Here is a 25,352-nt window from a genome sequence, read left to right on the forward strand (position 1 = left end):
TCTGGCCCGCTAACTTGACACAATCATTTCCAATTTATTCAGCTAATAAACATGTGTTTCATGTGTCAAACACTGTTCTACACTTTTGGATGTAGAGAGGAATTGGTTCTCTTTGCTGTATTCCCATGGGTGTGGTAACGGCTAATCTTGGGTATGACTTTGGCACATCTGGGAAGAGGAAATCTCGGTTGAAGAATTACCCAGTCCTGTTGGCCTGTGGGCATACCCTTGAGATGTTTTCTTGATTGCTAATTGATGTAGGAGGGTCCAACCCACTGCGGGCAGCACCGTTCCCAGGCAGGTGGGCCTAGGCCGTGTAAACAGAACACAAGCCAGTGAGCAGCTTTCCTCCATGGTTCCTGCTCCTGACATCTTCAGTGTGGATTGTGACCTGGGTGTGGATGACATCATCTCTCTTCTCCGAGTTAGTTTTGGCCAGTTTTGTATCACAGCATCAGAAAGCAAACTGGAACAGTTACCAAGCAGTTGCCAGCCCGTTTTTGACTCTCTGCCTCTTAGGAAATGTTTCTTTCTTTTTTAAATGACATATCATACCTTTAGATATCATAGTGCTTTTCTCAATTTCCTGTATCTCATTTGTAAGCCCATTTTGCCATGACAATCTCGTCCATATTTTAAACAGTTCTTGCATTCAACTTTCTGCCCTCTGGTTTGACTCCACTCTCGTCCACCCTATAGTCCATATACTAAATCATGACTCTTCCATTCTGCCAACTATTCCACATGGGCACAGTCTCTCAATTGCCCTCTGAATGAAGTGAACATAGGATTCTAGTAGAAAGTGGATTTTTTGGCTTACTGGCGTGAGGCTCTACAAACACCATCTCTGCCTTGCCTCCTTCTGCCCATAGGAGCCTGTAAGAGACTGGGCAGCAGGGGAAAGGATACTTGTCTGCCACGCTGTTGTTGCCAGAATCCTAACAGTGCGGGTACTCATTCAAGCTGATGCAGTTGGCTCCATTTTCTAATTTCTTCCTCCCTTACTGTCAGAACAATCTCTTCTGGGTCTAACTTTGTGGGACTCACTTTCTGTGTTCACAAAGGTCCTTTAGGACAACTTCACCCTCTCTTATGACTTTGGCTCACAAGAGGCTGCCCATCAGATCTGTGTTTCTTTTCAGTAACTCTCTCTAATATTACATTTGTTATCGACAGTGACGCAGACTTCTGAGCTCACCTTTCTCCTTCATCTACAGCCAAGCTTCAAGTCCAGACTGTAACAATGAAGTATTCTTCACTGTTCCTTCCTGTCTACTCCATTAAAACTGCTGTCAGCACCCTCTGACTGGCTCTGCCCTCGGCCCTTTCCGAGTTCATTTTCTCCACTACTCCGTGCAGGGCTAAATGCTGACAATTCATTTCCATGCCCACATACCCTAGTCCATCTTGCACTTCTCCCTGCAGGTCACACCACACCATCTTCCCCACTGTGCCATTTTGCTTTCTTTGTAAGAATATTTGTCTCTGCGTGTACAGACAGCACAAGTACGTGGACAATGTGTGAGTGCAGAGGCCAGAAGAGGGTACCCACTTATTCCCCCATCACTCTGCAGCTACTTCTTTCAGTCACGCATCATGAACTGGGGTCACATTTTCTCAGCTCCAATGGATGCCAGCAAGCCAATCCTGTCTCTGCCTTCCTCAGTGATGGGATGAGAGGTATAGGCAGATGCTCAGGCTTGTTAGACAGGTGCTGGGACTTGAAACCCAGCCTCCCTGATTGCTAGGCAAGTGCTGAGCCATCTCTCCAGCCCCGACACTGGGAACTTTTAAGTATTTTATAGTACACTTCAAGGGCTTATTTCTGTAGGGGTAAACCAAATTGTGTTTTTAACATTAATAACAACTCTGCCACATGGAATATTATCCATCAATAAAAAAAAATTAAACAACAAAACCCCACAATGGTATGCACATTGATTTGGATGTATCTTGGAGGGAAATCGCATAAAGTCATGAACTATATAATTGCACTAATAAAACATACTTGAAATAATACATTTCGAAACAGAGATAGCTAAACAGTTGCTTGGAGTTGAGAAGTGGGTGAAGAAGGCCCAACAGAAATAGCTGTGTTCATAAATGAGAAATGAGAAGAGCCTTGTGTGGCTCAACCATTGAGCAACTTGACTGCATGAGTTCCAGTGACCTGGTTCTGACGCCATCTGGACTGTTGCTGGTTTTCAAGGTGTGTATGTGGGGGGCGTGGTTAAAGGTCCAAATGACTACTTTGTATTTTTCTTATCATCATCTCAGAGACGTCCCTCCAGAAAGAGCTCAGACCTCACACCTCCAAATGCAGTCTTTTTATTTGAGAAGGTCAACCTGAAGGCAGTGCCCTTTGGGAAAGACGTCTCTCATCATCATGTGCATCAACCATTAGTCTCAGCAAAGTACAAAAATACACACATCAGTGACTTCCTTACAATAAATACAGAGTCATGCATCCCACAATAGAAGGCACCGAAACTGGTCACTTAGTAGTCATAAAAATTATTAGCTACATTAACAAAGCCACCCAAATTGTCTGTACAAGGAAATGTAACAATATATTCCAAAGGTGAAAACACAGTAAAACATCTTTAAAATAGTATGCAATAAATATCTCAATTGTCATATAGATTTTAAAAATTATGCCATTGTAAACAGCATGTAAACAAACAAAACTCACGTCTTATCATTATTAAAAGTAATTAGAGCCAAAGTTGTAACCTCTGCTCTGTCAGGTACATTTCAATGGCAAGTGTGCTAAGCTGGTAAAAGTTTCACTCTTTTCTGTAGCAAACAGAGCCCACTGTGTAATAAATAGGCAGACTTTGTCTGCATCTTTCAGATACAAGTATTTAGTTTCAAAACAGACTACCAAAATGTAGTGAATTTTAGCTATAAATATGGCAAGGCTAAATCAAAACTATCTTTTGCAATGTCAGAGGAAAAGGAAGTGCGCTGTTAGGATTTTACCATGGGGATGACAGGAGGGAAGGAAGCTCTGATTGAGCAGTGACATGCATGTGTGGCTAGAAGGAACAGTGCCCCGGTTTCCTTGTCCCCTTCACAAAGCTGAACTAAGCATAAAAGCTTTCAAGTTGCGACCTTTCTTTTTCTTTCTTTCTTTCTTTTTTTTTTTTTTTTTTTTTTTTCAAAGGGACACAGAAATGGTTGGTGTTTGATATGATGGGAAACAGTGATTTCAAAATATGCTTATTGAAATGTGAAAATACAAACCAACAAAGCACCCCCCCACCCCAACCTTACTGACAGCAAAGAGAAAGACAATTTCTTCATTCTCATAAAGAAAACCTAAAGCCTAGCCTATCCATCAATAAATATTCACAAGTCAGTATCATAACTCAAATGCTTGCTGTGTTTCATGTACATATCAGAGCCGTGTGGCACACGAATACTAGTGTATTACTATCTGCTGAGCTAAGTATGCTACTGCTAAATGCACTACTCCCTTCTATTCTCCATTAAGAATATCTAAGGTGGTAACATGAACTTCACACAGAGCTTCCTGATCTCCATCCTCTCCGGCATGTTTACAATGTAGCCTCGTGTACTTTGCTAGAAATGTCATCAATTTCTGCCTTACCAAAATAAACCTGAGGTTTACCTCTGCTCTATAAACCAGAAGCCTGAGTTCAGCACGGCCCCTCTAGGAGCAGAAGTAGCATAGGACAGATTAGAGAGGCACACCCTTGATCAGCAATGGCCAGAACCATGAAAATTAAACGAGATTGCTTCTTGATGACTCAGATTTGGTTGGTTTTGGAAGGTGGTGGGGTGGAAGGAAACTTGACCAAAGAGAGACAGGGTTTCTCTGTGTAGCTTTGGCTGTCCTGGACTCACTTGGTAGACCAGACTGGCCTCGAACTCACAGCGATCCACCCGCCTCTGCCTTCCTGAGTGCTGGGATTGCAGGTGTGCACCATCGTGCCGGGCTGCTTTCCTAATTTCTTAGATAGACTTTAGAAAGAATAGTTTGAGAACAAATTTAAACTCTTATCAGACAAGAGTCCTGTCTTCTTTTTACCTGTATCCTTGGCATCTAAGTGAATGCCAAGCTTACAGCAGGTAGGAACAATTAACCAGGAGGATAGAAGACAGCACTCGGCCTTTATTATTTAAATGACTAGTGTTAGTTCAAGAAAATTAACTTAAGAGGAGTTCTGTACTTTTATCATTATTTGGGGACATGGTAGAATGGCTTCAGAGACTCATAAGGGAAAGCAGGCCCATAGGCAATAGCAATGTTTAGGGTCTATGTTTTATAAGGGTGATGACAGTCACAGATCTTCCTATATTTGCAATACAATAATCATTAACAGCAAATGGCCCCAAAGCATACAAATTTCATCTGTGTCATCTTGGGTAAATACTGCTTAAATTTTTCACACTTGTTATTGTTTTATTATTTTCCACGTCTCATAATCAATAAACATTTGTCCAGGAAGCCTGTAAGCAGTGAGTGTGTAGAACAGAAAGGCAAGTGTATGACTTGCAAGCAAGGCTTTGGCAGTAACGTTGAAATTTATGTCTCACTTCCAGGAACAAGAACTCACATCTGGCAAATATTCTTGATGTAAAGAAATGTGGTCATCAAATGATGATCCTTGACAAAACAATTGCTTTGGCCTGTTGACATTCTGTTTGTCTACACAGAGGGCAGGTGCCCTTGCAAACACAAGACTTTCAAGGTGTTCTGAGTTTTTAACTTGTGACAGTATAAAAATATAATTCAAAAACACTTATCAAGGTTCTATTATGTGCTAGCTAGACTCTGGAACTACAAAAATGGAGAAATTTAATGGCAGGGTTGTGTGTGTGTGTGTGTGCATGTGCTTGCTTATAACTGGATACGATATTAACAGGAAAACTCTGACTACACATGAAGCATGGGTGAAATACTGGCCTGAAAGTTGTCAGAGACGAACTACACCACCGCCACCACCAGCAAAAGCATGCAGTAGGAAGGCTAGAGCGAAAGCATTACAAGTTGGAGGGCGCCCAACAGCGCTTCACAGACCATTGAGTTTGCACAGTTCCTTGGATGAGCTGACCCGTGGCATATCGTTATGCCAAGGTATTACACCCCACCCTGGAGCCGGTCTACATTCCTGGGTTAGAAAGGTTAACAGGAGGGCAGAGGATGCCTACAGGGTGGCAGGGCAGGCAGTACTGGAGCCACTCTGCTCCCTTGCACTGTGCTCAATTAGCCATTCTTGAGACAGAGTCCTGGAGACGCTGACTCGGGCTGCTGAGGGACAGGAGCGCCTACTCAGTGGCTTTCAGCCAATTTGTCTTTGTACTCTGGGAAGAGAGAATGAAAATAGGAAATTGAGTTGCTGAAGAATGAGCAAAAGGACAGGAAAGAAAACCGGTGAAGACTGAGCCAAGGCTGTGGAATTAGTTCTTCACGGCAACCAAGGAGACCCAGAACTCAAGAGGCCACCTGAACTGTTGAGATGGTTATTAAAAAAAAAAAAAAAAGGAGCTGGGGGTTGTGGCACACACTAATCTCAGCACTGGGGAAGTGGAGGCAGGTGGATTTCTGTGTACTGGTCTACAGAGTGAGTCCAGGACAGCCAAGGATACACAGCAAAACCCTATATATAACAACTATTTAAAAAAAAAAGGCAAAACCCCGAAAAAAAAAAAAACCAACAATCAACCAAACAAACAAAAACCTATATAAGTTTACCTGTATAATTCAAAACCTGAATTAGGATGAAGCATTTGTTTTGTTCCGTATTCTAGATTGTAGATTTCTCATCAGAAAAACGTAATGTACATAATGCCATAAGCACAGTGTTATCTTCCTGCAGGCTTTTCAAGTAAAAGTTGAGGGAATGAAAGAACTATGGGTACCAAGACTTTTCTCATTTGCACACTAGCACTGGTGTCACCCAGCCGACATTTGGAACAGGACAAACGCTGCAGTTACAGTTACAGTAGGGTCATCTCTATGGCAGGTCACTGTGAAAACGAATTCCCAGCAAAGCCGTTTAGAGATCTGCCTTCATGAGAGTTAGGATGCCGTTGTCATGAAAGACAGTTAACAGCAACAAGCTACAGGGAGGCTGTGGTAAAGGATTACAAGCTGGGGATGTCTTGAGCTACTTAGTGAGATTGGGGCCAGCCTGGAATATGACTGTGTAGTAAGACCATGTCAAAAATACAAATAAACTCAGAACAAACAAGAACCATGCAGATGAATTCCAATTTGGTCTTTTTCCTTATGTCATATGGTGTTTACCTTCTTAGAATTCCAATATGGGGGGGGCGGGGGGAGCTGCCACAGGAGCCCTGGGTTATCAAGCTGTGCTATAATAATGGCCAGATTTGACAGAGAACCCCTCAGCGAAGAAGTCAGTCAGCACGACTAAAAATCAAAGGAAGAACCAGCTGGTGGCGAGATCAAGATGTGAAAACAGGCTCACACTTCTTGAAGTGCGGCTCCAGTCTGATTTCTAAGGGATTCCCCTTCAGCGGTCCTGATGTGGCCATACTCAGGACAGCATCTGCTTGCTTCTTTGTGGGATGTTTTTGGCAGTGCTCTACACAGTGGAGTGCTAGCCCAAGCCAGAGAGGAGGAAGCCATGCTCTAGATCCAAGGAGTCGGCTTTTGGAAGGTGCGTAAGTATCAAAAAGTAATCCCCCAGGGGAAAGCCACAGGAAACCCTGCTGCTCCCCTTCTAAGCAACTGAGGTGTCTCTTCTTTGGGCAATTACTCTAAGATGTGAGGGCCTTGGCTGAGAACTACATTCATCTCAATAAAAATAGCCATTTAACATGAACAGGAAACTACTTTACACGTTTCAGGGGTGTGCCTAGCCAAAATGAAAAATACACAGATTACAAGACCCATGGCCTATCTGGGCAGATGCTAGTCATTTAAGTTTACTTTCATCTCTTTTTCTTCCTAGTATCGTAATGTTGGGACGGTTCCAGATTTTCACACCTGCAGTACAAGTACTCTAGCACTCTAGCCCTTGCCCCACACTTTTAGTTCTAAATGGAAGGTCAAGGGTTACCAAATTAGATATAACTTTTTCATGTTATAACTGGGATGCCTTTCTTTATACCTAAAATGTCACTGGCCAAAACAAAACAAAAAAAACCCAAAAAGGTAAATTTAGGTAGGACTCCCACTGTTATCTGTCCTCTCTTACAGTAGAAAAACTATTGATTGCTTGTAACTACCAGTGTTGGGTAACTTTTAGAACTGGGAATCCAGGGCACCAAAATATGTTAGTTGTACAAAGCACACAACAAGCCAGTGACAAGGTGGAAGGAACTGAATAAGCCTCATCAGATCCAAGAGGTCGGTTCTATATAAAGACTATAAATGGAAAAACAAGTGTTGTCTCAAATAAAGGGAAACGTACCACAGCTAACACATTTCAAGGCTCAGCGAATTCATGAAAATTGTCTTTGGTGTTCATCATAAGGATGAAGCTACCTTTATTGTGTCCTTTAAAGGAACCATCCAAGCCCCAGCAATTAGTTCTGCCTGTGTCCACTGCCAAGGTGAGAAAGCACAGACACCTCTGCCCCATGAGTAAACATTTTCAAGAGCTGTTCTAAATGCCTAAGAAGTTAGCTCACACCAATTTCATCCTTAACTGACCTGTACATTTCTGTAGTAAAATGGGCTCCTGGAGAGTTAATTAGCTAACTTCTAGGGAGGACTTCAGACTTGACCGGTGGAGCGCCCACACGTCATACATTTCACAAGCGCTCCGTCCTTCTATAATGCAAAGTGAAAGTGTGTGTTCAAACTCTTTGCTCCTGGGCCTTGCCAAACTGCCCCAGGTTCCTGTAAGATCTATGCTTCTAACATATCCTCATTTTTTCTATCCTCAATAAATCCATCTATAAAAGCCATTAAAAGAAAACTAATTCTTAATTTCCTGATAGGTTCATTTAAAATCCATCTGCTGCTTACATCACAAAACAGAAGAGAAACAGTTGGATTTAGGGATTAAGGTGATTTCTTTGCTTTACAATGTTCCGTAGGACTATGTTCCTTCCTTGGAAACAAGTGATTTTATTCTGCGTGGTATGCTGTGCAATTGCATCTTAAATGGTTCGGATTGTAAACTTGAGTCAAGAATCCATCCAAATGGAAACAGTAAAATTAGTTCTGGTTACTCGATAGAAATAAGCAAACGGTTATCCAGCGTGGGCTCCATTTGCAGTGTTAGCACAAAACCAGGAAACAGGTTTCAAACACAGACTCTGGAACCAAGCGCTAGACCTGAGAGGTATGAGAGCTCCAGGGGGCGTTCCAGATTCAATGCCACACTGGCCAGTGCAAACACAGACGTGTCCCTACCACAGAAATGCAAGGAAAGAGTTGCAGATGGAAGAGACAGCATATTGGGGAAAAGAGCATAACAGAGCTGTTGATTACATTATTCATTTGAGTGCTTTCTTTCTGCATTGTGCCTTTTAGATATAAAACCACTTTGTACAAAAGTTCCTATGACTGGTAACTCTAACTCAGTTACCTAAAACAGGAAAGAAAATTGTTTTGTTTTGAGAGTTTTGGGTTTGGTTTTTTGTTGTTGTTGTTTTTTGTTTTTTTGTTTTTTTAGTCTTTTTTCTTTTTTAGAAGGAAAACACTGGGCATCTGTTTGACAGAAATGAGCATTTCAAGTATATAAGTCAACTATTAACAGAGCTATTACACTTCAGGCAACAGCAGTAAAAAATGAAAGGAGCTAGGGTATGTATTCTGCATAAAGAGTACATTTCACAACATAATAAATAAGGGTGCTGATTTATACAACCAACTCTGAGTAACACTGCCTTCAACAGACAACGCTGACGTCAGCACTGTCCCACACAGAGAAAAATCAAGATACAGTTCTTGCCCCTAAAGCCACAAAATATACAAAGCTTTTGTATCTGTTTGTTATTAAACATTTTATCTGCCAAAAGTCTTGCAAACTCAAATACATCTTCGCAAGTTTGAAATACCAGCATGGTAATTCTTTTGGTATAAAAAGGTAAGAAAAATTGCAATATGAAAATGAATAACACCAGTAAAAGGAGAAAGCTACTGTACAAATAGAGACTTAAAACATACAAGTGACTTTTATCTCACGTAAAGAAACAAGTCAATGTGATTTACTTGAAGGTTTGAAAATAATTTTCATATTTGCCAGTTCTAGATAAATATATTACTCCAATGTATTACTTATCTTCAGTATACAATATATAACTTACAAAACTGGGTGTGCTATGATATCCAAACCTTTCACAGAACTAGCTACCAGCTGTCAGCACTGAGGGTAACCTGCAGCTGCGCACACAGTTAGTACTAAGAATATAGAAGTAGAAATGGCTAAGCTCTATGAACAAAAGTACAATCAAACAGTAAGGGTCACAAAACAGTCTCCTTCCTTGTTTGCTCATACATTTAACTGCACTAGGCTACGCTGATCGCATCAGCTGAGTATGACATGTCTTTCTTTTAATGCATTTTATAAGTAACCTTGTGTTCTGAGGGGTTTAATGGACTTTACTCTTGAAATGTAGATAGTAGGGAATATCCGGCTATTTACACAGTCTTACGCGTGGGTAACTTGTAGCTAAAGGGAAATATTTTTTACGAGGATTTTTAAATAGTTTTTAAACTGTGGCTTGCTTTTTATTTTCCAACTAAAACTTGGAAGTCCAAAAAACAATAAGGAGTATATTAAATAATGTAAATATAAGATCTTAAATTACATAAAAGGAAGTACATCGTTCACCTGTAATATATAATGTGGAAGTCTATCTTAAGCATTGTTATTGAGCTAATGCAGTCTTGGTTACTCTGTTTAAGTTCTTTACTTGAAAATCACAGAGAGAACTATACAAAAAGCTAGGTACAGTCCAGCTGTCTTTAGCTCTCTGTTCTCCGTATCAACAACCCTTTGCATATTTTCTTCTAACATAAACATCTCTAACCAAAACCTGGGAGAATAATAATAATAAAAATAACATTTTGCTTATTAAAAAAAAAAAAACCAATTACCACCCTCCAAAGGTTCTAGTTGCTTCTTTGTGAAGGAATCCTATTGCTAAGATACCATCATTGCCAAGGTGACAAAGACTGTGACACAAAAGTCAACTGAAGAATGCCACAGCAGACACAAGGGAGAAGAAGGCTCGCTACCCTTGGGGTGGGACAACAAGAGGAGGGGAGAGCACTCTTCACATCCACACAACGTGGAAGCACCAGCAGAGCCATCCCAAGCCAGGAGTCCCCTTTGAGGATGCTTCATTTCTAATTCCTCTTTTTCCACCTGTATTGGGGAGAGTTAGAAAACTGGCTTCTTTTTTTTTTTTTAAAACTAACCCCAAACCCTGTATCTAATCAGCTTACAGAGAATGCGACCACTGAGGTAGGGAGCCAAGAGAGGCTCCAGATGTCAGCACTGAAAAAGGAATTGATTTTTACAGCTAAATTCAAATTGACATCCCTAAAGAATTTATCCTTGAAAAATGAAAGTTCACTCTGTACTCTAGCCCAGGGCAGGTGCAAATGATCTACTTTAGAAGCGATGTATAGAGGGGATCACCTATGATCTTTAAGTTCATGCAAAATAACACACCAAGTCAAAAATGGTAAGATCTTATTAATCAATGAAGCTAGGAAGTCATATTTGGGCACTTTATATCAAAACATAAAAAAATAAATAAATAGGGGACAGACTCCTGGCAACAAATCACTGGAAAAAGATCTCATTATAGAATTAATTTGAATTTGGAGGCCAAGAACATACTGTTTTTCAGGAACTGTTTTTAAGGGTTATGAACCATGTGAAAATCAAGGTAAGTTAGTTAAGACAAAGAGATCCAAACATGTCTGATTTCAGGGTCCAAATGGCACTTCCACTTTTCTGGTTATCATTGTTTTTTTTTTTTTTTCGTATGTACACCTAATGCTTCATTTAATGTGTGAGCATGAAATCATCTGGAGGAGAGGAGAGCAAGCTACATCGGGTGTCCATGTGAGCATCACACGATACTAGCAGGGATAGTACTCTGCTGCTAGGCAGTTGTCAGCACTCACTGCAGTCCAGCCCAGACTCATAACGGCATGGGATACAGAGAAAATGTTCCTCACGCAACTGTCATCTGAAAGCGACAGTCCCAAAACCATTCTATTTAATTAAAGTTTCCGTGAGTCAGGATGCTACAGAATGTATAAGAGGTATTAGCAGGAACTGAAAAGATTACCAAACAAGGAAGAAAAAAAAAAAAGCCCGTCATTGTGTACCCTCAGGGCAGCGGCCATTAGGATGTCTTTATCTGTTGACAAAGATGTACTTGGGAGAAAGTGAAAACCCAATAATGATTTTTATTTAATACACTCTTTATACTAGAGTCTCTCCCCACCCCCTTCCCTTCTCCTGAATACTGATCTGGGGAGCGCTCTGGGATAACCTGGTTACATCTGAGGTGCTGGCAAGGTGCCCACCAGGGGGTACACAGAAGGAGCTCAGAGGCATGAAGCTTAACATTAAAATTACTAGGCTATTGGCTTATCATCAGCTCAAAAGCCTTGATAGAAACATCTTTGGAAAGTTTGCATTGTGCACAACTTAGGTAAAATATACACACAGACAGACTTAGATAGTCAGGGTTTGTTGGTTGGTTCCTTTGTTTTTGTGCTGCCATGGTGGAGCCACGGCCCTGTCTGTCCTAGGCAAGCACTCTGCCACTGAACTCCAGGCCAGGCCTGAAGTTTATTTTTAAGGTATGTAGATTTTGTTATTTCCTTTTTCTTTTTTTATATGAGTAAATACCCAAGCCAGAAGTAAAAATAAAACACCAAAAATTTGGCAAGTGATTGTCTAGAAATAGTGTGTCAGGAAGTACATATATGCAGGTAAAGGGATATAGCGTGTATGTGTACACATGTGTGGCTGTGTCTATCTACTGCACAGACTACTTTATCAAAACCATCTGCATTGGGTCAGTAACCTGTCTGTTTCTCTTACATATAGAGAACTTCCAAATATTACAATTGATTTTTAACATATAGTGACCAGAAAACACTTACAAAGAATATTTTTTTTTTAGCTTTTTTGACAATGTATACCTTTTGCTTTCAATTACTTGATAATTCTACTGAGCAACACTGACATATAGTGGTTTAGAAAAAAAAAAAATCTCCCTGACAGACTATCAAAATGTATGTAAGACAATATTATAAAAAGCCCTTAAGAAACAAATTAATTTTTTCCATTGGGGAGTTCTTGTCAATAATCACATCAGATAACTAGTCCAGATAACTCAGGGTACGAATCTCAACTGAGATCTTAGAAAATTCCTAGATGCCAACAGTCTTACAAATTCAAGCAAAAACTCAAAATGGTTATTAAATTGAAATGAAAAAAAAAATGGGGACACAATGTGGGATTTCAGTTTGGAAAATTGCAGTAAGTTTTGTCAGACAACAGAACAGGTAAGCTTATGAAAGTGCCCAATAATTTCCTTTATGCACACAGCTAAGGTTTGGGATAGGCAATTAATTTGGTTTGTATAAACTATCATTTGATAATCATGGCACAGATGAACATTCACAGAGTCTTAGGTGTGGAATATTTACTCAAAATTCCACACTGAAGAAAAGTGCCCTTAACCAACCAAAAAGTGCTTGGGTAGTTGGGTGGTAATAAATTAAATTTCGTTATAAAAGACATTAAAGCTATTGAAATATTACAATAATATATATGACATGCAAGAAAAAGAAAGACAAATCAGGCAGGAACATCGTGCATTAAATTTGCATCATTCATAGTATGTGATGGGTTGGTCTCACCATATTCTTTGACCAGTGGATACTGGGAACTTAGGGTGAAAAACTCAAAATACAAGTCCTATTTTATCTCCTAACTAGTGGTTTCTAGGAAGGAATCACAGCCTTCACTGAAGATGCCTGAGACCTTTTAGCTGCACACTGTAAACACAGCTGCAGGTGCACATAAGACCCTCCCATCAGCCCAGATCTAAGGAGAATGCTGACAGGCAAGCAATCCCACCTGTTAGAGATAAGGCAAACAATTCTAATTCGTCTTTCACTACTGTGAGCATTTTCTAGCATGTCAGGTTTGCACATTGAGAAAATGGTTTTGTGGAATGGTTTTGGGTGTTTTGTTTTGTTTTTTGGCACAAAAATTATGTTCTAATACCTTACAAAACTTTCACCCACAGCAAAACATCAATCCAGAGATGTGCTCCAGAGGCGCCTATCCACGCACTGAGTCACGAGAACAGGCGGCGGTTTCCCAGAACTCTGTATTGGGTGCTGAGGACTTCTCTTCCCAGAGAGAGCAGCAGTGTGAGCACACCTCAGAGCAAGTTGGGAGGGTTCCTGTCAAGCTCTTTAATTCCCTGGAGAATTCGCTTCATATGACCCACTTTCGGTATCCCCAGGTCCTAAAAAAATAAAAAAGAGAGAGAAAGGAAAACTTTTAATAAAAAAAAAAAAAGTTAGAAAGAAAAACAAAAGTAATCGGGAGGGAGGGAGAAACAGAGAGAGAGAGAGAGAGAGAAAGAGAGAGAGAGAGAGAGAGAGAGAGAGAAGTTTACCAATAAGGAGAACTGGAAATTAAAATTTCAACTAGTAATTAGCATAGTTAGCATTTATTTCATTTCATTAACAGTTTGTATTCAATGGTTCTGGAAGTGATAGCTAGAAAACTAAGTTAATAAAACAAAAATAATCTGAATACTGACAAGTGGCCCAGTCAATAAAAAGAAACCACACCCCACAGAAACTCATCTTAAATGTGTTATTGTCATCAATTATGTACAGCTAGGCAAAGTGCTCAAGAGTCACCACTAATATGATCTTTTTCCTGTTTGTTTTTTGTTTTGTTTGTTTGTTTTTTGGTTTTTCGAGACAGGGTCTCTCTGTGTAGCCTTGGCTGTCCTGGACTTGCTTTGTAGACCAGGCTGGCCTCGAACTCACAGCGATCCACCTGCCTTTGCTTCCCAAGTGCTGAGATTAAAGGTGTGCGCCACCACCGTCGGCTTTTTTTAAAAAAAGACAAGCTCTTTTGTGATCTGAAACAAATGATGAAGGACAACAGAACTTCTCAGGCACATTTTTGTCATGTTCATGAACACACGTGCCTACTTTTTGTAGACAAGGTCCTGCTATCTTGTCTAGCCTAGTCGAACTCTTGAGTTATCCTCCTGCCTCAGCTTCCCAACCTTTGGAATTATGTGCCACCACACCCAGTTCTTGTGTTTTATTTATGTCTTGTGCTGTATTAAACTTAAAGTCGAGGCCTGTCAGACTAGGATTTAGGAGACAGGGGTGGTCAGATAATGATTTCAAGGTCATCCTTGGCTACATAACAAGTTTGAGACCAGCCTGGGCTACATGTGACCCAGGCTTTGGGGAGAAAAAAAATGTGTAGTTTAATCATAGAGGATGGTACCTAAACTTTACAGTGTACATTCATTTGAGTCCTGATTTGATGGGAATATCTGATTAAGTATTCTTGATTGTCTCTCATGCGCGCTCGTGTGTGTGTGTGTGTGTGTGTGTGTGTGTGTGTACACACACGGATGAATCTGGTCATGCACATGCCACAGTGACCATGTGGAGGCCAGAAGCCCATTCGGGGGAGTTGGCTCTCTCCTTCCACTGTTTTTGAGGCATGGTCTCTCTTGTAGCTTACATAAACTTTGCAGAGCATCCCAGGCTAGCTGGCCCCTCGAGTGCTTCTAAGTGAGTCTTCTGTTTTTCTCTCTAATCTTCCCTGAGATTTGCTTCCCCCTCCCCCAAAGTTAACTATATGATGACGTAAAGGAAAAGTTCCAGAAATTTCACTCAGTCCTGTAATGTAGGGGGGCTAGATTGATTCTTAAGCTTATAAATGAAGTAGGTCAAACTGATTTAAATTACACACATGGAGACGGCATACACTATCTCTCTTGCAATTTAGTAGTGATAATAACCATCAATCTAAATCCTTCTAGGAAACCATTTTTTTTTTTTTTTCCATAGCCACTGCCATTCAAGCTTGAAATAATTTCAGGGTAACATTTTTATCAAACTTAATTGGCCCAGAAAAACAAATGCTCTCATATGCTACCAGGGTAAACAAGTTAATTCTAACGCTATTACACATTACTGGGGTATGTGTTAAATATCAAACCATAGGGCAAGCCCAAATCCATGTCTGTTGTACAAATTTAGACTGTAAATGAGTATTTTAGTGGAGCTGGAGAGTGTGGCTCAGAGCTTGCCCTGACTAACAGCTTGCCACTTCAGAGGACACAGTTTAGGTCCCGGACACCCATGTTAAGAAGGGGCTTACAACTACCTGTAACTCCAGCTCCAGCAATCCCATGCCTTCTGCTGGCCTGTGGGCTCCTGGACGCATGGTAATATGCTCATATAGACATACACACATGAATAGAAAATATGTTTGGTCTTTTTTTTTTTTTTTTTGCAAAAAGAATGTAAATGCTACATTTCATAGTTCCCAGTTGAGTGGAAGATTTATCCTTTAGATTGTATTAGTAAATATAGTACTCTGCTCATAAAATATATTCAAATATTAAATATCTTATTTTAGGCCCTATAAACACTGCATTCTCCAGGATAAAAACACCTTTGATATTTTACTCAGAGTTACTGCTTTGGAACAATGAGGTGGTCTCTAGTGGGTAACATAGTTACAATGATTTCCTAGCTACAGTTTCTTTACTTTGACAAAATTCAGTATCTTCATGTCTTGTAGCTGTTATGTTACGATAAGAGAATTGCCTTGACATTTGATATAGTTTTTATTTTGGCCAGTATCACATAATTGTGTCATTGTACACTTTTTATGTATTTGTGTGTATAGATGTTGTGTAGACAGATGTGTGGTGTGTTCATACATGTAGAGGCCAAAGATCCTCGATCTTGTTTTTGGATGGGGTCTCTCTTAGATTTGGCTAAATTCCTGCCCCATCTCCATCTCCACCTATACACTTACTGTATTTATCATATTCCTTATTACCAACTTTTTGTTTCCCTGGATGAGTAGACATAAATTTGCCAAAGATCTCTTTGCAGATATTGAGTTATCCTTCTCACCACCTATAAACAATTTTCCATGTGTGTGTGTGTGTGTGTCCCTTCACTCTGCCTTCCATCGTCTCCAGTATCCCTCCCTACTGTGTTCTAGCAGGGGAAAGATCACTGCCTTCTTCCTCCTTTGCTAGAGTGTTAGAAACTGTTCTCTTTGCCAAGCTTAGACCGTCAGGTTGCTATCTTCGGTTGTTTAGTAAGCTTCAGTGTTAATGAAGAGACACTTCAGCCGAGCTGTGGGAAGGAGTTAACTGGGTGAGGGGTAGTGGGAGAAACTAACAATAAGCACACATCCTCATGGTCAGAGACAGTGTTTTTAAGCAACTGAAAGGAGGCCCAAGTGGATGGGCCATGGGTTAGCGCGGGGCTAGAGGCAAGAGGATGAGGAAACAGGCAAGGTCTTTGGGCCTCCATGGAGATGGATGCCATTATTCTGATGGGCGTCATTATTCTCACAAGAAGGAGAAACTTCTGGAAGGTCCAAACCAGAAAAGTAATATACTTGATTGAAGATGGCAACATATCATGGTTATGGGTTATAGACTGGAGAGACAGAGGAACAGGGAGAAGACCAAACTGAGAGCTCCTGATCTTCCATGAGAAGGTAGGATGGCATGCAGTGTGAAGGAAGGTCCTGGGAAGAACTTGAGAGAATGATTGAGCAGAATCTACAGTGTTAAGAGTTTGGCTAGAATGGTAAGAAGTGCCAGGAAGAGGAGAGCAGTAAATCTTGACTCTGGGTTGCTCTGCTTTCCAGCACCCAAAGGGCTAAGGACATGGTCAACCCAAGTATCAGCAGCCAGTTGGTGACAGAATCCGAAAGTTCAGAATGAGGTCAAAGTTAGAGAAGACTGAATCACTGACATGTTCACATATAGGCGCTGAAGCAATGGGTGGGGTGGGAGAGGGCGCCGCTGCAGGTGAGCCTTCCCCAGCATTTAGGAACTGGTCTACAGGTCCGCTGCTCCCACAGCTCAGATACAGAGGTGAGGGCAGGGGTGCTCCAGGCTCATGGTTTGTGCTCTACAAGATTCTGTGAAAGTGACCTCTTCCCATTACCCATACTCTAACTACAAACAAAAGAGTTAAATGACAACACAAAGTTTGTTTTGTTTTGTTTTTTGAGACAGGGTCTCTCTGTGTAGCCTTGGCTGTCCTGGACTCACTTTGTAAACCAGGCTGGCCTCAAACTCAGAGAGATCCACCTGCCCCTGCCTCCCGAGTGCTGGGATTAAAGGCATGCGCCACCAACTGACTAGCTGACAACACAAATTTATAAGGGAAAATGTCAAGGGGGAGAAGATAATTGGCATTAAAAAAAAAAAACACAAAGAAAACAAAAGCAAACCATGAAAATGAATGAGAAAGTTTAGTAAATTACTTCTCAGCCATCTCCTTTCTTCTCTTAATTTCTCTCTCTATCTCTCTCCACACAGGCGATGATCACTCTGACTTGGCGTCTGTGTGTATGAATGGGCTTTAACATTTGGCAAATATTTGCTACATTCAATATATGTGTATGCATATGTATATATCTGTGTGCTGAGTATATACCTGTATATGTAGTCACATGGCATGAACATGGGTCTATGAGTACTTTAATACACACAAGTTCAGCACATGCGTGATGTGAGCCTCTAGAAGGAAGATGACACTGAGTGAACCCAGCACAATCCATTAACCAGAAACTGGCTGCTCAATACATATTGCATCGGCCAATTTACAAGGAGCTACACAAACACTAGCTATAAAAAGGCCCCACAGTTCTGTGCATGTGTCGTGTGTGCGCATGTACATGCATTCATTTCACGTTCTGAGGTCAGTCTCTACTGTATGAGCTCTAACCCTGGGTATTTTGAATTGCATCAGTTAGGACTCACAGAACAATTAATCTATTATTCTATGATTATCACAGCTAACAATGTTTAGATTAAAAACAGTATTCTCCTTTTGATCTGCTAGAGGACTACACAAATCCTTAATAAAGACATGAACTTTACACTACCCATTACTTGTGTCAAGATCTCTGCTAAATTATGCAGATGAAAGCCCAAGTGTTATAGATGTGCTGAGAGGTCCTAACTCTACACATTCTAGAACATGCTCTATCGGAAAGGGATCCTTTCAGCAATGTTATTTATTTACTGTAGTTGTAAAATGGCAGCATGTGGTGAGAAAATATAATAAACTCCTATTACTCATGGTTTTCTGCATGTGCGTGCCTGTGGAAGCCAGAGGTCCACGTGTGTCTTTCTCCACCACCCACGACCTGATTCTTTGAGACAGGGTCTCTCACTGAGTTTAGAGACCATTGGCTAGACTGGCTGGCAAGAGAGCTCTTGAGAATGCTGCTGTCTCTAACCAGCCCGAGTCTTGAGGTCTGAGACCCACGCCACCATGCCTTGTAGCTGCTGCGTGCACGGGTGCCGGGCGCTGGCCTCAGGCTCCTACGCCTGTGTAGCAGAGGCGTTGACTGAGCCATCTCTCTAGCTCCTATCATTCCAGTCTCAGACAGAAGAATCCTGCTTCGGCTGTTCTACTGCTGAGCCTGCACACAAAGAGTCAAAGCGAACTGCTGCGCATCGCCAATGAAGGGGTTGCCTGTTCTGGCACACATGGCAGAGAAAGCAGCTCCATTTCCTAAGAAATTAATGCATTTCTTTTTGAGACTAATAAAACAGCAACAAAGTGTTATGGGGGAAAAAAGTTTTGATTTACTGTTTAGTTCTGCATGTAATCTCTAAAGTTCAGTTTAGAAACACAACAAAGTCAGAGACCTCTAAATTATCCCTGCTGTCTCATATATAGCTTCATATAAATAGAAAGGCTTTCTTATTAGTCTTGTACATCAATTTTTAGTTGTCCTTATATCCCATTCATTTTCAGTCTTTTCCAATAACAGTCACTGCCATCCATGCAGCTGCACACAATGAGACGGTAGAAACGTGGCACACTCCACTCGGAAACGTTAGGACAGTAGCAGCCCCACCGATGGATAGGGAGCGAAGTTACGAGGTGCATGCTGTGCTTTAGCTGGGAGAGTCAGAGAGTGGTCCTGACAGGAAAGCACTGCCCACATTCTCACAGGAAAAGCACTGGGGTGACTACACATTTGCATAACACAAGCCAAGCTGAAAGCATGCAACAGAGGACTCACAACAGAAAAGATTCTGTATTGCAAGATTTTTTTCCCCCAAAAGCGCAAAAGAAAAGAAAAAAATACCTTAAGATCTCGTCTTTCCAGATGCAAAAGTTCAGCCCCTCTGATGTCATGACGAATGAAGAGTTCTTTGTACTCTCCCAAATTGAGCAGATCCAGCCAAGCAGCGACTTCCTCTGTGCCCCAACTCTGAACTACCAAAGTTAAGAGCAAAACCCCCTTAATCTCTACATGCAGGATGCATTACAAAGCAAAGGTCAGCCGAGAAGATGCAACGCAGACAGCAGTGGGCGCTAGCAAAGGGAAGGCGGAAGGCGGTGCTTCAACAGAGCTACCTCCCCTCCCCACGCAGGGCACAGACTGCCAAGGATCTGCCTATAAAGATGGGTGCCAACCGCACCCTTGCCTTCAGCCACGGTCCAGCTTCCTCTCATCTTAATCACACAATGTGCAATAGGACATTAATTCTGTACCGTTAAGCTCAAGGATGCAAAAAATCGTAATGAGTTCTGACAGCTTTCCTTAAGACCACAGGTGAAATGTTTAGTTAGAAAAGAGCTACAAATGCTAATTAAAGTTAGACTCTGATCTGGGCTACTTGGCTTGGCTTTACATACATATCTGCTAAAGATCTTGCTGGCTTGCAAGTGTTGCCTCTATTGACTCTGTTATTGATAATTCCAATAAACGGCCATAGATCACTTTAATGTCATTTAAAAGACTGTTCAGACTGCTGTCCGAGACTAGTTGGATTAGGCTACTTTTCAGTATGAATAATTGTTCTTTCAATCTTTTATTCAACGCAAGTTAGTGCAATAAGAACCTACTTTTCCCCCAGTGTTTGGTTTTTGGACATGCCTCAGTAACTATCCTTGTAGACGAAAGGTTTCACATCACTGTTTATAAAGACCACAGGGCTTAGAAGAATTTATAAAATATAATTTAAACTTATACAATTTATCATTTAAAATGTATACAATTTTTCTAAGCTTTTATGAAGTCATCTCATTATGAAAGGCAGAGCTAGACACAGAACTCCCGAGGTCCTAGCACAGAGAGCACACAGTTAAACTCTACGGGAAGGGAGCTAGGAAAAGTAGCAGGGTACAGAAGGCTTCATCTTTGCTGAGGATCTAAGTAGCACGCACACTGGCCTTATCAGAGGGTGGAATGGTGTCCTTAAAACAGGAAAAACGGGGATTTGAAACTTCAGTGAGAAAATACAGTTAGCAAGCTAAGTAAAAGAAAACGCCTATGCTCTCCTTATCAAAGTGATCTGGGCTTTTAACTGAGAAGAAAACGGAGTTACACACTGGTGTTTGGAGCAGCTGAATGGACACAGTGACTCAACTGTACAGACAGAGACAACCAGGCGACTGCCTCATCTTTTCCTTACACCTGGAACCATAGATTCTCACCCTAACCGGGCACACTGGGGACCATGTGACTTGCATGGCTCAGTGCACCATTTTAACCACTTCAAAGCACACAGCTCAGTGATAATATATTTACAACGCTGGGAAATGCTCACTGCTACCTAGTCCTAGAACATTCCGGGCCCCTCACCAACACCTTTTCAGTACGGTATTTTGTTCCCCCAGCGTGCGACCACCTACCAAGCTGTGAACTTGTCTTCTGTTTCGGAGCCTTTTCTTTTTTAAACTTTGGCACGATACGGAAGACGGTGCTTTTGTTTTCTCTTTTGGTGCAGTCCATCGGAGGCTCCTGTCAAAACCAAGCGAGGGCGGGCACTGCTTTAGGAGGTTGTGGGACGAAAACCCCACTCTGCCAGCAGGTGTAAAATAAGAATGGTGTCCTAATAACGGCTTCTCTCGCTGTGATGAGACCCCCATGACTGAGGAAAGTGTTTCTACTTCAGCTTACACTTCCATGTCAGAGTCCAGGGCTGAGGGAAGACAGGGTAAAACTCACACGGGGCTGGAACCCGGAGGCAGGAGCTGATGCAGAGGCCATGGAGGGGCGCTGCTTACTGCCTGCTCCTCATGCTTAACTGGGCTGCTTTCCAATGGCCCAGACCACAAGGCCGGGCTGAGCCTCTCCCCATGAAGCACTAATTAGGGTTATGCCGTAAGGGCTTCCCTGAAGCACAGTCTGCTGCGTGCATTTTCTCAACTGAGGTTGCCTCTTGGCGGAACTACTCTAGCTTGTGTCTAGTTGACAAGAAAAGACGCCAGCACAGAAGGGCTCGGGGACACTGAACACGTGCCACCCTACACAAAAAGGCCCTTTCTTCTCCAATGACGAAACATTTCAAAGAAGTATTCAAACTCATTTCCCTGAAATGCCTCTTTTTCAAAGGTAAGTGCAGACTCTACAGTCTTACTGTGACATGCATCTGGAGGCCGAACCTTACGTACCTCGTCCTCGTTTGGGCGGAGGACATAGTAAAGCCAGGGGATCTCGGTTAACTTCTGCAGCTCCGCCTCTACAGTGTGTAAGGCACTGGACACCCGCTCTTCGTGGGGAGATTCCAACTGCTAGTCACAGGCAGGGTGAGAAAGCGAAACAAGGCGACACTCAGCAACCAACTCCACAGAACAGCGAGGCCACTGTGACCGTCCTTCTGATAAGCTCGTTGCTTCAGCCCTAACTTCTAATCCCAAAGTTCATATACATGACTGGTGCAACTGGATATTTTCCACTCCAAAAGTACTCTTTTTAGTGTTTCGTGGACGTCATACTCTTCTGTTCCCTATTCTAAATGCCCCTTCACTGCTTCCAGGCACATATCTATGAGCCGTCAAATTTGGGTCAAAATTCTCCTAACTTACATAGACTTTGTTTCATGAACAAATACGTTAAAAAAAAAAAAAAACTAACCAAATACCTGTCATATAAAAAGCATAAAACACACACACACACACACACACACACACACACACACACACACCCTCCCTCCTGAAAAATCAAAAGGACAAGTTTAAGGGAAAAATAAATCTCAGAAAAATTTGTGATGAAGAGCAATTATGAAAATCAGGATAAAGCTAAAAGTTAAAGGGCTAGTAATCTGGAACCAGACGTGGATACTTTAAAGAGAATTTATTATTCACGGTAACTTATTTGATAGTTACTATGATGCATGAAGTGGAAGGCAGTTGGTGAGATTCTGGCCCTGGCATAGTTACTTACTATGCAGTCAGGAAGGGTAGCTGGCTTCGGGCACCTTAGCTTCCTCTGTTAGAAACAGCACAACCTGACGAGAGCACCTCTGGGCACTCCTCCAGCTAACCCTAACCTTCCTAAACTACTTTAAAACTCCAAAGTGCTTGCACCAGTGTTCGCAGAATTTTAGAGGAAAGTTCCGCATCACCATTGTCTATTGTAAGTGTCTTTTTGTTGTGGATTCCCTGTGATACTGAAAGTATCTCCTAGAAGTCAGTAAAAAAGCCAGGCGTGGTGGCGCACGCCTTTAATCCCAGCACTCGGGAGGCAGAGGCAGGCGGATCGCTGTGAGTTAGAGGCCAGCCTGGTCTACAAAGTGAATCCAGGACAGCCAAGGCTACACAGACAAACCTTGTCTCGAAAAACCAAAAAAAAAAAAAAAAAAAAGTCAGTAAAAATAAGGAATTTTCACCCTATTGTATGACATTTACCACTTTCCTTTCAATATAAGAGTTTATGTCTTATAAGACTGACTAGATGGTATTTCACATTTGTTCTGGAAGCAAAATGAAAAATGAGTGTTGGTTGCTCTCAAATATAATAAACTTTATTATCATTATTGTTAAGATTGGGCAAATTTCCTGGGACTTATTTCAAACCAAACATCCATACTTGAGAGTCACAGAGAATTAGAAATGAAGGGGGGTGTTATGTTTTAATATAATATAATCACTAAATATAATACATTAGAGCAAAGAAGGTACTTTTGGTGTAAAGGGTAAAGTTATGCTTCTATTTCTTATCATAAATGACCTTAAAAGTCTTTCAAGTGACACAAAACTGCACATCTCAATTGGAAAACTGGAAGTTTAATCAGAGCACACAGGATTTCTAGCAGGCTTAATCTGGATAAGCAATAGAAGATTCTGGTTAACAAAGACAGTATCAACGATAGCCAAGAAGGGGCCTTCGTTGATCTTATCAGCATGTAACCAGTGCTGCTTCTGCCTAGTTCTACACAGCAGGAGTGGAGGCCACACCCTGTGGCCCAGGAAGCTGTGTTTCCATTCCCCAGGAGATGGTGAAGAACACTGGCCCCAAGGAAACCTCTGGGTTTCTTAAGCAGGAAAAGGATTCCTGTGACAGCATCTTGATGGACCACAGTCACACCCCAGCATGAAGTCCAAGCTCCAGTTCCCCCAACCTGCTATGTCAAGCACTATGACGTTAATGACTTCCATAATTTTGTTTAGGTTATAATTTCCCAGATGAAACTGCCTTGACAAGAAATGCTTTGAGATCATTCAAAGGGATACAAGGAAGAGAAAGATAGCTCATGTATTGGGCCTTCCATATGCCTAACTCTAGCTAGAGACAAGAGTCAATGTTAGAAGATCCAAAAAACATTCAGGTGTTTTTTACAGGAAGGGCTATGTTTATGCTCCAGGCCTGTGGGCTTTAGACAGATTCTTTCTTACACTTTCTTACACTTCATTTCCAGGATCAAACTGAGTTAAAACAGAGACAGCTCTTGATGTACACTGTTTATAGAGCAAACCTGGGATACTAGGCCAATCGTATTTCCAGTGGTCACTGGGGGAATGAAGCTGTGGTCTCTCCTGAACTTGTATACACACGAGCAGCTAAGGAATGTGTGCCACACTATGCAGTCCAAACCTTTCAGAGCTGATCAGAGAGAGGGGGTGGGCACGAGGACACGATGGCCTGGATCACAGCTCTAATGTTTAGCACTGCTTTCCTGAAGGCAAAAGTCTGGCCAAAAGGAAGGTCCAAGAATGGAGGTCAGAGCTCTGCTCAAAACTCACTCATTAAGCAAAGCCCCTTTATCATGTACTACAGTGCTATTTTAAAAAAAGTCAAAGGCGCATATGATTTTTTTTTTTTCAGTTAAATCAACTACTCGACCACTTCAGCCAGTTGCTTTGGTTACCACAACATTGCCAGGACTTTGTAGGAGCAGTGCATTCTTTTTGCATCTTAAGTCTCCACCACCTTTGGAATGTCAGTATAACTTTGATCTGAAGAACAAAGTACTGGTGTTTTCCTTCACCCATAAGAAAGGTAACTAACAAAAGGAAACATCAACAAACCTAAGTTGAAGGTACCATTAAAATAATGAAATATTCCTAAAAACAGATAAATAGATAATCTAGAATATTCCCAACCCCTCGGGGGAATAAACACAAGCATCTATGGATAGTTTGTGTGTGTGTGGGTACGTGTAGAGGGGCATCTTTAGTAGTCTTTCTTATTTATGGCTACAATTATGCTCATTCATGTATTTGTATTTAAATATGGTCAGAAAAAAATATTAAATAAAAATTCCAAAAGTAAAAAAAAAAATAAAAACCTCACTCACTAACGGAGCAAGGCTCAGTTATTATCTCACTATCTGTTGTCATAATTAGCCTCAGGTGTCAACTTGACACAGATGCAGTCACATGGGGGGGGAGGGGGGAAGGAACCTCAAATAAGAAGTTTCCCTCATCAGGTTGGCTGCGGCATGTCTGTACGTTATCCTCTTAACTGCTCACTAACGGAGAAGGGTCCAGGCCACGGTGGGCAGTACCATCCCCAGGCAGCGGCCTCTGGGCTGCTGAACGTGAACATGGAAGTGAGACAGCAGGCTTGGCTCCTCTGTGGCCTCTGCTTCACTTACTGGACCCCAGGACCCTGCGCTGACTTCCCTTGGTGATGGAAGATGAGCAGGAGTTATGAGATGAGATAATCCCTTTCTTCTCTAATTTGCTTTTGGTCACTGTGGATCACAGGCAGAGTCGTCTGTTTCTCTTACCAAAGGAACCCTGCCAACCAGCAGAGACTCCGTCTCATTATACAGCGTCTTGACGTTGATGGCTATCTCAGTGGCAGTGTCCCTCGTAAGACTCTAGAAAACAATAACAAAGATGTGTTTTCATAGTAGATTACAAT

At 41.6% G+C, this 25,352-nt stretch overlaps 1 protein-coding gene across 3 annotated transcripts in view; it reads right to left on the reverse strand.

Moving 5' to 3' along the window:
• Positions 1 to 13,177: 13,177 nt before the first annotated feature.
• The window catches only part of Dgkh (diacylglycerol kinase eta), a 171,870-nt gene continuing 159,695 nt past the window's right edge, over positions 13,178 to 25,352 (reverse strand). For 2 of the 3 annotated variants that reach the window (XM_051160864.1, XM_051160865.1), the window contains 4 exons: positions 25,216 to 25,308; positions 21,656 to 21,775; positions 20,894 to 21,002; positions 13,178 to 13,461 (listed from right to left, as the gene is read on the reverse strand). In XM_051160864.1, the coding sequence (XP_051016821.1) occupies positions 13,409 to 13,461; positions 20,894 to 21,002; positions 21,656 to 21,775; positions 25,216 to 25,308 (375 nt within the window). In that variant the 3' untranslated portion in view covers positions 13,178 to 13,408. Of the gene's footprint in view, positions 13,462 to 19,340; positions 19,472 to 20,893; positions 21,003 to 21,655; positions 21,776 to 25,215; positions 25,309 to 25,352 lie in introns of all 3 variants that reach the window. The other variant, XM_051160863.1, reaches the window with a different exon arrangement.

The sequence above is a fragment of the Acomys russatus genome, chromosome 18 (assembly GCF_903995435.1).
Source record: "Acomys russatus chromosome 18, mAcoRus1.1, whole genome shotgun sequence".
NCBI lineage: Eukaryota > Metazoa > Chordata > Mammalia > Rodentia > Muridae > Acomys > Acomys russatus.